This window comes from Drosophila yakuba, chromosome 3L (assembly GCF_016746365.2).
Source record: "Drosophila yakuba strain Tai18E2 chromosome 3L, Prin_Dyak_Tai18E2_2.1, whole genome shotgun sequence".
Lineage (NCBI taxonomy): Eukaryota > Metazoa > Arthropoda > Insecta > Diptera > Drosophilidae > Drosophila > Drosophila yakuba.
The window spans coordinates 7,969,598-7,984,560 of NC_052529.2; the positions used below are offsets into that span (position 1 = coordinate 7,969,598).

The window sequence follows — 14,963 nt, forward strand, 5'->3', positions numbered from 1 at the left end:
GTTTGCCATGATTAAGGAAAATACGCATTACGTATACGCCATGTATGCCGCTTCGACTTTTCCTGATTTTGCGAACAAAACAAAACAAATGCACCGCTGACTGCGATGCGAACATAAATATTGATTTGCAAAAATTGCGTGAATACTTTATGGCAATAATAAAACGGATTTTATATCACCGATTCGCAATTTCGAATTCGCCCTTTCTGTCTGATGTTATTAGCCATGAATCAACTTTCAGCCGGACATTCACAATCCCATTGGGCCGCCAGGTGTTAATAATATATGTACTCTATCGCACGTATGTACATATGTTAGTCGTGTGTGGAAGTTACAAGGATTAAATTAATAATGAAGACTGGCATGAATAATTAATGACCCGTGAATGCTTTGGTTGTTATCATTAATTGCACTGCGAATGTCACTGGCGGGCGGACATTCGATTTATTAACCATTTGCAGAGAATAGTGCAAACTGTTTTTCAAGGACTCACCAGGTGAATGGGAATCCTTTTCCTTTGCCGTTGCCGTTGCTCTCGAGTTCGCCTTCAACTTTTATGGCTGCATAAATTGACACGCTGCTCCGTTTTGACCAGAACTCGCAATTTCTGATGCAAATTGCTCCTTTCAGGATATTTTTTACTTTTATTTTTAAAGTCTTCTTTGCTTTTATGCGCGGATCTCGTTTGTAATATTTATTTTAGCATAATTTTCGGTTGTGCACTTTTCGTATTTCGTATTTTGCATGTCGTTTTTCGGTTTTTCGTTTCTCGCTTTTCGTTTCTCGCTTTCCGTTTCAACTTGAACAAAACATTCAGAAGCATACTTAATGGGGCATGACCAAGGCTGGGATCGTAAAATAAATGGTTATGTCCTGTGGCCCCCAAGTGCAGTACGGTGTAGTATGGCGTTCAGTGTCCGTGTGTCCATGTGTCCGTCCTAAGTCCTATGTGGTGTATCCTGCGTCCTGTGTGTGCAACAGTTGTCGTTCTTTTTCAGGGTAGTGTAATGGTTGCGGGCAAATGGATTTTTATTTTATTGCTTGGCAATAAAAAGCGAAACTGCAGGCCGCGCAACAGTTTGCAATTATGTGCAAATGCAGCGTGACATAAACGGGCGGATCCCCGTCGCTTGGACCCTTTTATCCTCCGTCGTTTAGCTGCAAGCAATTTGCTTTTAATTGCTGCTGCTGCTCCTGCTGCTGGTGCACCTCTCCTTCAATTTAATTCAATTGAATTTGTTTTAGTTGGGTCGAGTTTGCTTTGCTTGGCTTATACATTTCATTTCGTTACGTTTCATTTCATTTCATTTGACACTCGCGCACTCACTTTCACACCGCCGTCGGTTTTGCTCTAGGATCTCTTCTTTTTTTCTGTTTGATTTGATTGACTCCTGAGTGGGGGAGACCAACTGGGAGACTGGTCCCACGGCTGCCGACTGGACTTCCTCAGGTGCCGCTGGGTGGTTAGAGCTACTACCTTCTGCGACGCCTGCCCACAGCGAACTGAGCTGCTCCACTTTCGGGCTTCACCTTATAAGCCGTGCATCCATCGCACTGTTGCTGCTGCTCCTGCTGCTGCTGCTCCTGCTACTGCTGCTCCTGCTCCTGTGCTATCCTCAATGCGAGTCCTGCTGGCTGGCTTGCCTTCCAGCCAGCCGTTGTCCTTTGATAAGAGCTGGCATTGGTGTGCGTGAGAGAGCGAGCGCCGCAGAGAGCGAGAGTGTGTGTGGAAAGCTCGGTTCCCAACATCCCGACTCTCTGCGAACAAAGCTCAACAGGGAGTTTACCGTTAGAAACATTTGAATTTCAAATGTTACATTATGTTATCTACCAAATCTGACATATTTTATTTAATGAATTCTGAATATATTGCATAAAGTTGAGCTAAGTTACGAATTTAAAGTTCTATTGGGTGTTCTAAAGCCTAAATCAAAGAATTTTTAGCATCGTCGCTTGAAAATGAAAGCATTTGCCATAGTTAGTTTAAGAAATATTTGAAAACTATCAAAAACATTTAAAAACCTTGAAATTTAATGTTTTATAATATATTTTTTAAATTTTGGTGGTATTAATAAAATAAAATTTGTTTTTACTATTTTTAATTAAACGTATTGTAGATATCAACATGTTGCACACTCAAGAAGATTGTAATTTAGAGTTATTTGATTACTATTATTTATAATTTATTATAGAACTTTCTATTATAGGCACTTTCTTGGGTAATAGGAAACTTGCTCTACCAAAGCTCCGTCTGCTACTACGATTATCCGCTGCTTAATGGTGTGGGTTGGTCATGAATGAATTCCCTCCTGTTGCATATGTTTTTATGGCCAAGGATGGTAAAAGGGGGTCGAGACTTGGCCTAGAAATGGAGCATACAACCGACCAAGCCGCCCACCCACTCACGCACACTTACACAGACACACACAAACATATGGCTCCGCTCTCCGTGAAGTTCAAGATGAAGGTTAGCGCCGAAAACTCGAAAAGCTGCGAAGCTTTCGCTCTCTCTCTCTCTCTCTCTCCGTTCTCTCTTTTGTCTCTCGCTCGTCAACATGTTGCTCTTGTATGCTAAACTTCGATTTGTTTTGTTTCCTTTTTGCTTTCCACCATGGCGCCCCAAAAATTATGATGAGCTCCATCAAGCGACGGCGCTTAGCGCGCGTTGGCTTCCTTCCTTGGCCACTCGCCACCCACCAACGACCAGCTCCACCCACTTGCCACAATCCGAACCACTCGCATCCTGCCACCAAAGATTACACACAAGAAAAATTCGGTAAAAATATTAAAACTTTTTACTATACAATTTGTAAGAATTTTATCTATTTGTTTAAATAATGCTAGGATAATTAAACATCATGTAACGTATTTATAATAAGCTCAACTTATGGAAATATAAAAACGTTAAGATATTTATATTACCTTGATGAACTCTATAGATTGTTTATCGAATAGTAAGCAATATTCATTTGGCCAACCTTCAGTTATTAATTTAATTCAAGGTTTAGATGTTTAACTTGATTTTGAAAGTGTACAAAAATAGGAACCGAAAATTGTCAATTGTGAAATTGCATCTGTAAGGTTACACATTCCTCTTCCATGCCAAAATGAATGTCCCTACTTTTAAGGAATTTAGTTCCGCAATCTAAGTTATGTTCCCGTACTTTCTGCGGCTGCCCGAATCCGAGGCCGAATCCGTGCGGAACGCTCCTCCACGACGATGACCCAGAACCCCGCCTTTCGCCGGGCGACCCAATTTCGTGCCTCCACGTACACGGCGCTCAGAAGTGGCGAACTGAGAATGGAGATTCATCCAGCGAGGTGGATGTTGTAACACTGGGAGGCAGTGTGTCCGGGCATCGAAGGCACAGATCTGCAGTGACACCCATACCTTCCGCCTGATTGGCTTGGGGCTTTGGCATTTTGTGGGGGGCAGAATGGATATGCTCGGGTTGGAGGTGCGAATGCGACGCCTTTCTGCATCCTGCATTGTTGGCAGGAGTCAACAGACGTCAGCCGTGCAGTGATTGATTGTTGGCCAACATTTTGCATGGTGAAGGGCGAAAAACGGATGCCAATGGCAACGAAATTAAGCAGCTTAAATAAGCGACAATATCAAGGAGTTGAACAAGAGTCCTTGCCGAAGGATTGCGAGGGTTTTCAGGGTGGCAAGTACTTCGTAACTAACTATTCTCGTTGCTCTCTTGGACTGTGAAAATGATAAAAGTTTTGTGCGTCTCTGCCGCTTGCCAGCTATCTTTTCTTAATTTGAGTTGGGCCAAAGCAGCCAAAGTTGTTCGCTGTCAATGATGTGAACTTTTGAACTTTGATTGGTTGCCCCACATACACACACACACACCAGCAAACACACACACACAGGCAGTTGAAATTGCACACCTACAAGCGCTTTAATTTTAGGCTTTACCAGCTTTTAGTTTGGCTTTTCAAAGCAACGGCGGAATATTGTGTAATTAGTTAAGATACAAAGCCGAGATTAAATCACAATAATTAAAATGCCAACACAGCAAACCGTGTAATTATTTAAAGGGATATCTCACTTGGCCTAAAAATCCGTAAAGAGCTTATAGAATTAGTTCATTAGATTGAACAGAAATTGTGCGTTTAGTTTATGGAAAAGCAGCCATATTATGCCACACAGTTGCTGGCATTACATTGCAGTGCAGCATGCAAAGTGAGGCAAACAGAATGTTGCTTGATTAAAAATCTAAATAACGAAGCAAATACCTGAAATGCCCGACCCACTTGAATGGAATGCAAATTATATCTTCTAGGAATTTCAACAGAATGCATTTGCCCAGCTTCATTAGGCGGCTGGGAGAGACAAAAGCCAGGTGCATTGCAGCGCCATTTTAATACCCGCTTGCCTTTGAAGCCCAGGATAAAGCGGGACTTAAGGATCATGTAAAAGGAGTCGACTGTCGGAAGGATGGAATGCAAATTAAATGGACGGGAAAATGCGCTTGAAGTGCCAGTGATTTTCAGGGCGTTCAAGTCAACCGACACAAATCACTTTCACTAATTATATCCTCCCACTGATGACCGCCCACTTACCTATGGAGTCCGGCTTAAAAGCTGAAGGACACGCAGAAAAAAACTAAACTAAAAGACGCAGCTGGTATATAAAATGTCTTCCTTTTTTCTAGCGTAATTCACGGGATTATAATGTAAGTCTAGTTGGGCAGAAAAAGGTTTTGACTCTTCAGATACAGATACAGTATCTGAAGTCTCGCTTCGCTGTGCCGCGAAATCCAATAAATAAAGGTGAAATGAAAAAGCATAGCATACTTCTGTGCGCAGTTCAAGGTGCGACAATTTGTTTTTGGCTGACCAAGATAAAGCGAGTCGATAGCCCAACTAGCCATGTCTGAGGCGGTGGCCACTCCCCGAAATCCAGCTGTCTGCTCTTCGGGTTTTTTTTCGTCTTTCTTGGTCAACCACTGGCTGTCCGAGTGGCGAGTGGGTGCGCCAACGTATATTTGCCACCTGAGGTCACGAAAACGTCGCTTAGTTGCTGGCTGTGGCTTAGTTTAATTAAAGTTCTCTTGAAAATTCGACGTTGTTTGGTATTATGGCCTTTTTGGTTTGGCCTGTCTGGGCAGCCTGTCAGCTGAAACAACGAATTGAGTAATTTATTTCTCCCTCGGCAGCTGCAGCAAATTGTGCACACGTGGCGTATACGTGTTGTGCGCCTTTAATTGTTCATGCAGCGCTTGCAATTTCAGCTTTATGGCATAATTTGCAGTACTCCTTCGCGCTGTGGCATATTTATACTTTTATAGCCAACCAAAAAAAACCAAGTAAAAAGTTGTATCTTTTTTGTTCAGCTCTCGCGTCGTCTGCAAACTTTTGTCACCTAAATCATTTAGTGGAATATGGCTGGGGCTGTGAACCAGTCAACATTTAACGAAGTGCCTGGTAAGCACCAACCGCTGAGAAATGGTGAGAATTTAGCACTGCTCATTATGGAAAGTGCCATAAAGTGGGTTAAACTGTGGAGTTGCAAGTCAGTTAGTCTGTAAAAATATGGCTATAAAGCTGGCGAACTGAAGGATTTAAAGGTGTCGAAGAAAGTGAATATTTGAAAGCTGCATTTTAATAAAATTGCTAAATAATGCAAATTGCATGGTGAATATTATGTTTAAAATCTTGTTATATCCTTCAACGAACTAAGTCAGTTTCCAATAACATGTGGCTCTTCTCCGAATTCAAGCAGCTACCTTTTGATTTTAACTTGGGTTGATGTTCTGAGAAACCAAACAGATTTTAGACTGAAAACATGAGTGAAAACTTCACAAGATAATACTGTAATAAATCAGCTTCTTTAAGGTAAGCACCTCTCGCTGTGCCCAATTTGGCCAAGAACATAGCCACCCACTGTGGGCCATTCAATGTGCAGTTTTGGCCGCTTACAAGCCGCCCTCTGTGCACACAATTTGGCCATGTTTTCGCTCATTTACCAATTTGCAGCGCAGCCTGGTTGCGTGTTGGCCATATTACCACCACCCTTGGCCAATGATGATCGATGCGGCGTCGCTGGCGTCCAGGAATTATGGCCACCGATAGCGACAGCACGCACATTTCGCAGGGCAGCGGGTGTCCTTGCCCTTCAGCATTTTGGGCAACGTGGCTCGCATGAAAATTGGTAATATTCACTCAATTTATTGACTAATTGCATTTACACTGGCTAATGAAAACGCTCAAATGCCAAATAAAATGGCAAATTTATCAAATTCTCTCACGCGCCAAAGTCCTTCGTTCTTCGATAGCTTGGCAAATCAACGTCGCACTGTTGGCCAAATATTTGAAATGCTAATTTGTAAAATGGTCGCCGCTGATTCGACAATGATAAAGAGCTTCGCCCACGTTGAGCGGCATTAGGTGTGAAAATGTAATTTACGCGGAGATTAATGGAAAACTCGTTAGGCCGACTTCCGAGTTGATTTTTCTTTTGCTGCGCTGCGATTTGGTTTCGCAGGGACGACTGTCTGCTGTCAAATGAATGTCGGCAAGTTTTTGCGGTCAGGAAAATGGGCTACCTGTCCCACTTGTTTTGCCCAATCTTCTGCAGCTGACAGTTGATGGAAAACTCGAAGGTGGAGCCAAGGAGGGCAAATGCAGGTGAAGGAAACTGGCAATCCAAAAACTGACGGCAACTTTTCAATTAGAGACTATAAAAAGTTCACCCTGCTGCATGCTAAATAATTCAATTGTTTTGGCCATGTCCACATGTCGGCTATCAACTGCTTGTTTTTCACTTTTGAGGAGCCTTTTGTTATTGCACACTGTGTAATATTTGATGCACTTGTAGCCCAGCTTAATTAGTGCGAGTTCGAGAAGCTTTCGCTTTTGGCCAACTTTCAGCAGTTGGTCAGTAATTGGTTCTTTGGCCTCGTCAGCAGTAAAGTTGGCTTAAACTCGGCACTGAAGAAAATGTTGAATATTAATAATTATTAAAAGTGGTTTAGCCGCAACTTCAAAATATACTTGTAACTTTCCTGCATCTTTTCCCAGCCTTGATGGGTGATAAGTCTCATTTTCGTATAGTGCTTTTATCCTGCATCCTGTGTCCGCTCGGCAAGGCAATTAGAAAAGGAGGGTTCTGCTGGGGGACGTGTTGGGAGGATATCCTGGACATTATGTTTTCTGTTTACCATGCTGTGCGGCACAGACAAACATACGGATGAAGGTTGCTGGCAGCTCGCATAATCAGGGGCGGGGGCACAAAAGGCAAACACGGAAACAACTTGTTGCAACTACAAGCCGAACAAAGTGGGCACACATACAAACATACATACATACACATGTGAGGCGACGCCAAAGGACACGGATCCTGCGGACTAGCTGCGAAATGCTGCGGCGGAAGTGGACTGGAAGTGCGAAGGGACACTCGGCTCAGATTATAAATTATTTATACTGTTTGCCAAACAGGTAAAGAGTTTCCACTTGGCCCAGGATATTTGCACAGGTCCTTTGCACAGCGCTGAAACGAGCTGGAATTCGAGAGCGAAACTCGATTTAATCAGCAAGCCAGGTAGGTACTTGGAAATACTCGTAATTTCCATTGTGTTGCAGCAAGGAGCAAACACATTTCTACACGTTATCAATTAAGTTGGCATATCCTGATTGTTTGTGCTCAACCTCGCTGGCCAATCAGCTGCTAATACCAAATTCAATTAGATTGCACATTTTTATGGCGCAAATGGAACCGCAGTAGTGGAGTCCATTTCAACAATCGTTTTTACATAATGTAAACAGGACAAAGCGCAATTGTTGCTTGCACAAAGGACATCGCACACATCGACAGCGAGGAAAACAATGCCGCGCAAACAAACAAATGGCGAGCATGAAATGGGTGTGGGTTACAGGGTATGCGTTATGCAAATCGAAGGTGAGTGCGAGGGGAGAAAAACGCACGCACATTGGTAATTGAAATTCTGTCGCGCACAGTCGTTTCCGCTGAGCCCAGCCCAGTTAGGAGCACATCCTACATGCCATACCACCCCCTTTGGAAACCAAACCAAATCAAACTCAAGGACGACGGGCTCCTGGCGCCTGAAACAATGTAATTGAGTGGCGACAGGAACAAAACAGAAACAAAACAGAAGCTGTTTCACCGCCCAAATGGAGAAGCCTTTCATTCGGTGCGACTTTGTAGGCGGATTTCCCCAGTTCCTAGTCCCAGCTGCTGCTCTTCCCCGGCGGCTTTCAGTCCTATTCCGGTTTCCCGGCCGCCGATAGCGGTCCTCATTGTTCCGCCAAAGTGTCATAATTGTTTTCGTTTGCACTGGCCGTTTATTTAAAGTGCTACTTCGTGATGCTTTTTTTTTGCATCAAGGAAAAAAGATTTTAAAAGGTTTCGAGTACTTAAAGTGGTCAAAAAGAGAAACATTATTATATTAGTATGTTTTTGCAATAAGCTTTAAGTTAAATAGCACATTCCACGTTAAGATTCAGCTTACTTCAAACCGAATTTGAGTGCTTACTTTTTTATTACAAATTTAATGTTTCCAAATTGACAACAAAAATAAGAAAAATTTAATAGTTAAAATTTGATAAAAAGTTCAGAAAAATATAAAATAAAGTTTTAAAGAGATTTTTTTTTTTTTTAATTTTTTCTATTTAATTATTCGATTTTATTATTATTTGAAGTACCCAAAAAACATAAACAAATGTCACCCATCCCTGGTTCGCTAATCAGCTGTTTGCCGGCAAACTATTTTGGCTTTCCCACCATCTGTGTGGCATTAAAGTCTTTAGACTCAAATATGCAACGATTCCTGAAGGTATTCAACCAGCAAACATGCAAAGTAATCGGCATGATACACGTGGATGCGCTGCCAGGTGAGAGAAGCTACGCCAGAGCTACAGAACCGAACGAAATCCGATTGCTTTTAATCCGGAAACCCAACATCAGGAACGCCACGATACACCGGCAACTGGAAGCAGACGATTGAGAAGGCCATCTACGAGGCGAATCTGTACAAGAAACACCAACTGGTAGAATATACATGTACATAAGTAATATTCCATTCTGTATATGTGTTTGTCCTTTTGCAGGATGCCGTGCTCATAGAGAATATGCACGATATTCCCTATGTGCCAGAGCGTCTTCTTGGCGCCGAGATAGTGGCCTGCATGACCCGCCTGGGACGAGCGGTGCGCGATGTGCTCCCCCAGGAGACGCCGTGTGGTGTCCAAGTGCTCGCCTGCGGCAATAAACAAGCACTGGCCATTGCCAAAGCCAGCCAGCTGCAGTTTATTCGCGCCGAGGGATTCGTCTTTGGCCACGTGGCGGATGAGGGTTTCACCGATGCCTGTGCGGGCGATTTGCTGCGCTACCGGAAGCTCATCGATGCAGAGGATGTGCTCATCTTCACAGATCTGAAAAAGAAGCACAGCTCACATGCCATAACCGCCGATGTCAGTCTCCTGGAAACCGCCCATGCAGCCGAGTTCTTCCTAACCGATGGCATCATCATCACTGGAACTGCAACGGGTCATGCAGCCAGTCCCGAAGATCTGCAGCAGCTATCCGGCCGTGTGAAGGTTCCGCTGATAATTGGCTCTGGGGTGACCAAAGATAACATCGATAGTTACTACAAAGATGCCCATGCAGTGATAATTGGCTCGCATTTTAAGCGGAATGGCAACTGGCTTGAGGAGATCAGTGAGCCAGCTGTGGATGATTTCATGCAAAAGATTTGCCAGCTACGGCACTTGAAATGATTAATAATGATTGTTAATGAATTTATTGATGTGTATAAATGTTGTAAACGATGAAATATGTATACGATTTAGTTTGAAGTCATCTAGTTCTAGAATAGATTAGCAAAGAAATCATAAATTCGCTCACGCAAAGATGTGGGTTTGAGGGCAGTAGACGCCTCGCTGGAGAAAGCAAAGGGTTTCTCGGCCAAAACCGGCGACACTGCATCCAAGGTGTCGTCGAACTTGACCCGCTTTTTCTGCGGCGGCGTGCTGATCTCCTCGTGGCTCTTTAAATGTACGGGAAACATGTTGTCCCCGTTGAACAGATCCTCTCGCTTCACAAATGTCGGTATGGTGTTGTCCACATTGTGGGCCCTAAAATAAGATTTGGAGTCGGAGTAGCGACTGGCGAAGCCGTAGCTTGGATCGTGATCATTGTTGGGCGCCGGCACATTGCTGCGTTTAAGGATGCCGCGAACGTTGGCCACCTTGTCGCCGGCGGCAATCTTTTTGTACAATTTTGAGATGCGGTTCTCCTTGCTGGCCGACTCTCCTGGTCTGCCAGGCTGGTGACGCAACTGCACTGCCGGAGGCGGCGGAGGAGCTGGTGGTGGTGGTGCAACACGTTTCATGGAAACTGAGGAGGAGACCTTTCCCGTAAGATTGGAATTTGGAGTCCTCAGAATCGCACTGGGCACTTTGCGCTTCCGAGAAAAGCAAGCACTGTCCTCGGTCTCTTCTTCGGAATCTGTGCTGCGGTTCTTATTGCGGAAAACCGTCTCATATTCCTAGGGTATTAAAAACATTAAAACTAGTCTTGTAAATGCAACTATTTGTTACTCACACATTTGCGCTTATTGGGACTGAGGACATAATCAGCTCCGAACTTCTTCATGTCCTTCTTGCGAATGGGCGTTCTTTTGCTCGAGTCCTTGCGTAGTGTTTTTCGGCACTGCACGTGCAAATCGATGGCATCGCGGATGAAGCCCACCCAAGTGCGCGACAGCTGCACATCGCCGCTGCCAAAGATTATGCCATCACTCTGGCAAGTGAGCTTAAAGTTGCCCGGCAGCATTTCATACACTTTGCACTTTTTCAAAGGGAAAATGCAGCAACACTCCAGTGAGTTTTCCACAACAGTGTTGGGCGCTCGTTCCTTGATCATCTTGCAGTACATGAAAATGTCGGACATGAGTACACAATAGCGCTTGATCTCTGTGCCCTTGTGTGTGATCTTCTGCAGAACGCCCTCCTTGATGACCCGCCGCGAGGGCTTCACAATGTTCGGTGTGCGATTCACTAAGGAGTTCTGCAAATGAATCAGATACTGGGTGATTTCCTGCTCCTCCACACAGGTGTTTATGTGACTGGCGGTGGCCTCGATCTCCTTGACGGATTCTGAAAGTATGACCATCTTTATTGGATATCGGATTACCTTAACTTTTAGATAATACCCTTCAACAACTTATAGTCAGCATCTGCGGGACTCGTGTACAGCAGAACCTGCTCCAAAAGAAGTTTATACCGCGGAACCCGCTGGATGGGCACAATCATCAGTGAGTTCAGTTTGCGTTGCACCTCCGGGCGACTTTCAGTTTGTTCCAAAAACTTTCGGAACACCGGATTCTTGCTGATCAAGTCCTGGATGATAAACAGAGCTCCGCGGTAATCAAAGGCGTACACGGAGTACAGCTTGAAGAAAGGTGCCATTTTCAGGAATGCGTGCGCAACATTCTCCATGTTCGCCTCCAGTTCCCGTAGGAATTCTCCGTTCAGATTGTGGATCATTTCGATTTGACCGAAAAGCAGCGTGTGATTGGAGCAATCGATGATAGCCTGTTCCTTTAAGGGACGCACAAAGAAGTTCATCAACAGCTCCAGCTGCTCCAGATATGACTTTTCCGACGAGATGATCTCCTGGATGGCCTGGCGCCGGAATCCCAATCGTTTTCCCGACTCCGGATTGGGTGAGCCAATGGGACTGCTGTTGTTGCTGTCCAGCATGGAGCAAACTGCAGGAAATAGCCACAATTAGTGATTGAACACCTGGCGACTCTTTTTTATGCCGCTCACCTTTCCTGCGCGATTTGGCGGTTAGGAGATTCCTCTCCTGCAGCACCTGCCGCAGTTCCCGGCTGAAGCTGAGAGGTGTTTGCGGCGAGGGGATGAAGCCATTCCCGTATCCTTTCTGCCTGGGCGTAAACATTTTCCAACCAACTTTCTGAAAAGATGATCTCAAACGAAAACGACGCCACACCTGTTCAATTTGAACAATGCCGCTTCTGCAGTGTTACCGTTCATCGGTGGCAGCCACACTGGCAAGTGTGTGACCGCACTGACGAGGGGAGTTTGAAGAATAAGTGGAGTATCTAAAATATATATATATTGTATCTTCATTAGTAGCCATTTATTTTTATTCGCAGCCGTTTACTTCTTATTTTTATTTATATTGTAAAATCTGTAATATCAATATAATATTATTTAGAACTTTGGGCCCGCAAAATAGTTGCACTAGCTTGTTTATTGTCTTGCGACATGGTCACACTAGCATAATTATTTATTTTTTATACGTGGTACGTTGCCCGTTTAGCTTTTAATTTAAATGGTGTTTTAGCTTTTGCTGCACCGAAATGCATGCAAAGCTCAGTGAAACCGAGTTGCGCATAGTGGCGCGTCTAAATGAGGAGATTGGAAAGGATGCCAGCCGGCTGCATCGGGCCAGTCACCTCGTTAGCCACTACAAAGAGCGCCTCCAAGTTTTGTCACAAACGGTAGAATGAATATTTATGCATCTAGATCATGTTTTTAATCCATATAATCCTTCAGCTGGACTACGAGGATGCCCAGAACGTGTCCTGCTACAAATCCGCCTTCCAGTGCCAGCAACAGGTCTGCGAGAGCATCGACTTCGAGCTGGAGAAGCTGGCCCAGTTCGAAGCCAAGCTGAAAAAGAAGCTCAAGGAGTGCCAGCCTGCCCTTGAGGGCGTGGCCGAGGACTTGGACAAAGTGCGCCAACTGCAGCGTTTGCAGCAGTATCTACGCCTGGTCCAGGACATCCAGGAGATAAGCGCTGCCCTGGGCAATGCCATCGATGGCAAGGACGAGGACAAACTGGTCAATATCTACCTAACCCTCTACGAGGGTAACGACTGCGAGCACAGCGTTGTGGGTCGCCTGCAGGCCGTGCAGGCACAGTCCCTGAAATCCTTTGCCGAACGCACTGCCATCTACTGGCACAAGCTGCTCCTCAAGCGGCTGTCCAGCGAATTCGAGGCGGTCCTGAAGAGCATGCGCTGGGCGCATCTGGAACAGCAAACCCTCAACTATTCACCCACACGAGACACTGCCAAGGCGCAACTACTTGCCGAGTACATGTTCCTCATCAAGTCTCCGGCCGAAGAGCATGCGCCACTGCAAAGCATCACGCCCAGCATCGTTTGCGAGCCCATTAACCAGGTGGTGCAGCTCCTATTGGCGCCATATCGCCAGCGTTTCACATTTCACTTCACAGGCACCAGGCAAACAAATAGACTAGACAAGCCCGAGTGGTTCTATACGCAAATTCTCAACTGGGGCAAGGAGACGCATTTCTTTGTGGGCAAAACATTTCAACCATCTGCTATCAAAGCGGGCAAACTAGATTACAATCTCAGGGTAAGTAGTTGGTAGCTTACTAGACCATTCCAGGTTCTAATTGTGATCCTCTTTCAGCTGGAGTTTATGCGAGGTCTGGTTCAGTTAGCCATTGAGAAGTTGGCGGTGGATATAGAACAGATTGCCCAAGACGAGCTACTATTTGCCCATCTGCTGGACGAGACGCTGGCCTTTGAATCCGAGTTGCGGGAAACATTTGGGTATCCGGCTAGTTTTCCCAGCGCTATATCTGTAATCACGCAGCCCATGTATTTGCTTCGCTGGATTTCACTGGAAGAACGATGTGAGATAAGGTCGCTGCACTCGATTGCTGTTATTTAATAATGTGCTTACCTAGTTTGTGCGGAAAAAATGGATGAAATTCTGCAAGCGGAGACGCCATTCCAGCTAATTGATCCCAACACATTCGAGGACGATCTGAAAATTCCCAAGTGTGCGGATCAGTTCATGCGACTGCTGGACGCCATTAAGGATCGCTACTACGGGCTGATTCAACCTGGCCACCAACTGCAGTTCCTGCACCTGCAACTGGAGCTGATCGATAGTTTCCGACGGCGCCTGGTGCAGCTGCACAGCAGTGGAGCGGTGCCAAGCATTCCCGTTCTGAATGCCATCAACTATTTGGTAATGGTGTTGCGCGAATGGGGCGAAAACGTGCATTATCTTCACTTGCATGCGGCACTGGCCGGTCCAAATGCAACTGAGATTAACTCAGTGTTCGAACATGCGGTCGCAGAACTGGAGCATTGGGCCAGACAACTAATGCGCAATCTGGCTACCAAGGCAACCAATGAAATGAAAGCGAAATCGATGAGCTATCGCCATGATGCGTGGCCAACGATGCCCGAACAAAACTGCCGGGAGCCGTTTATCCTCTCGCCTAGTGGTGGCGAAATGTTCCAGGTGCTGGTCACGCTGCTACACAATCTGGACCGGGAACTGTCCGCCAATCTGTTCAATCAGACGCTTCGTTTGATAGCCCATCAAATTGATGAGTTCATGCTCGAGAGCATGGTCATGAACACAAAGTTCGCACCCGCTGGGGCAGCGCAATTCAATTATGACATGACGCGCAATTTATTCGCACTCTTTGGACAGTATACGCGACGTCCCGAGCTGCTCTTTAAACGGTGAGTCATCTCTGCATATGCCATGGCAATAAACATAAACCTGACACCTTTTATTCACGTTCGATTCGCCAGAATACACGATGCCTGCAAACTGCTGGCGGCGGCACGGGGAACTGCTTTGTTGCTGCTGGAAACGCTGCGCAGTAATCAATCGGTGGAGGAGAAAACGAAGCCGCTGAGGGAGCTGCATGTGCTCAGCATGGACAGCAAACAGTGCATTGAGGTTCTGGAGCGGAGGACGGACATAAAGATGTTTTAAGCAATGCAAATCTTTAAGCTAGTTAATTACTCTGTTTTTTATTGGGCACTAGGAACTTATGCAATGATATACAACGTTCAGACGCCGACTTTTTGCGAAATAAAATCATTAACACCTGGAATGAAAGCGAATAGATGTTTATCGTAATTTACATTCATTTTATTTGAAGAAAGGCATGTGTATAAACATAG

At 45.1% G+C, this 14,963-nt stretch overlaps 4 protein-coding genes across 4 annotated transcripts in view; 2 read left to right on the forward strand and 2 right to left on the reverse strand.

Annotated features, from left to right (window-relative positions):
* LOC6533291 (BAI1-associated protein 3) overlaps positions 1 to 1,621 on the reverse strand; it is a 49,235-nt gene extending 47,614 nt beyond the window's left edge. The window contains exons 1-2 of the mRNA XM_039373778.2: positions 1,328 to 1,621; positions 494 to 799 (exon numbers count right to left, since the gene is read on the reverse strand). The gene's annotated coding sequence lies outside the window, so the exon portion shown is untranslated. The remainder of the gene's footprint in view (positions 1 to 493; positions 800 to 1,327) is intronic.
* A 7,084-nt stretch (positions 1,622 to 8,705) lies between these two features.
* Positions 8,706 to 9,809, forward strand: LOC6533293 (uncharacterized protein F13E9.13, mitochondrial). Its single transcript, XM_002093983.3, has 3 exons — positions 8,706 to 8,862; positions 8,936 to 9,018; positions 9,079 to 9,809. The coding sequence occupies exons 1-3, from the start codon at positions 8,787 to 8,789 to the stop codon at positions 9,745 to 9,747; spliced, it is 828 nt and encodes a 275-aa protein (XP_002094019.1). The 5' UTR covers positions 8,706 to 8,786; the 3' UTR covers positions 9,748 to 9,809.
* On the reverse strand, positions 9,755 to 12,024 carry LOC6533294 (triple functional domain protein). Its single transcript, XM_002093984.3, has 4 exons — positions 11,803 to 12,024; positions 11,184 to 11,741; positions 10,574 to 11,127; positions 9,755 to 10,517 (listed from the first exon to the last, which is right to left on the reverse strand). The coding sequence occupies exons 1-4, from the start codon at positions 11,933 to 11,935 to the stop codon at positions 9,837 to 9,839; spliced, it is 1,926 nt and encodes a 641-aa protein (XP_002094020.1). The 5' UTR covers positions 11,936 to 12,024; the 3' UTR covers positions 9,755 to 9,836.
* A 248-nt stretch (positions 12,025 to 12,272) lies between these two features.
* LOC6533295 (RINT1-like protein) lies at positions 12,273 to 14,903 on the forward strand. Its single transcript, XM_002093985.4, has 5 exons — positions 12,273 to 12,500; positions 12,556 to 13,383; positions 13,441 to 13,666; positions 13,721 to 14,513; positions 14,586 to 14,903. Exons 1-5 carry the CDS (start codon positions 12,360 to 12,362, stop codon positions 14,770 to 14,772), a joined length of 2,175 nt encoding a protein of 724 aa, XP_002094021.1. The 5' UTR covers positions 12,273 to 12,359; the 3' UTR covers positions 14,773 to 14,903.
* Positions 14,904 to 14,963: the final 60 nt, after the last annotated feature.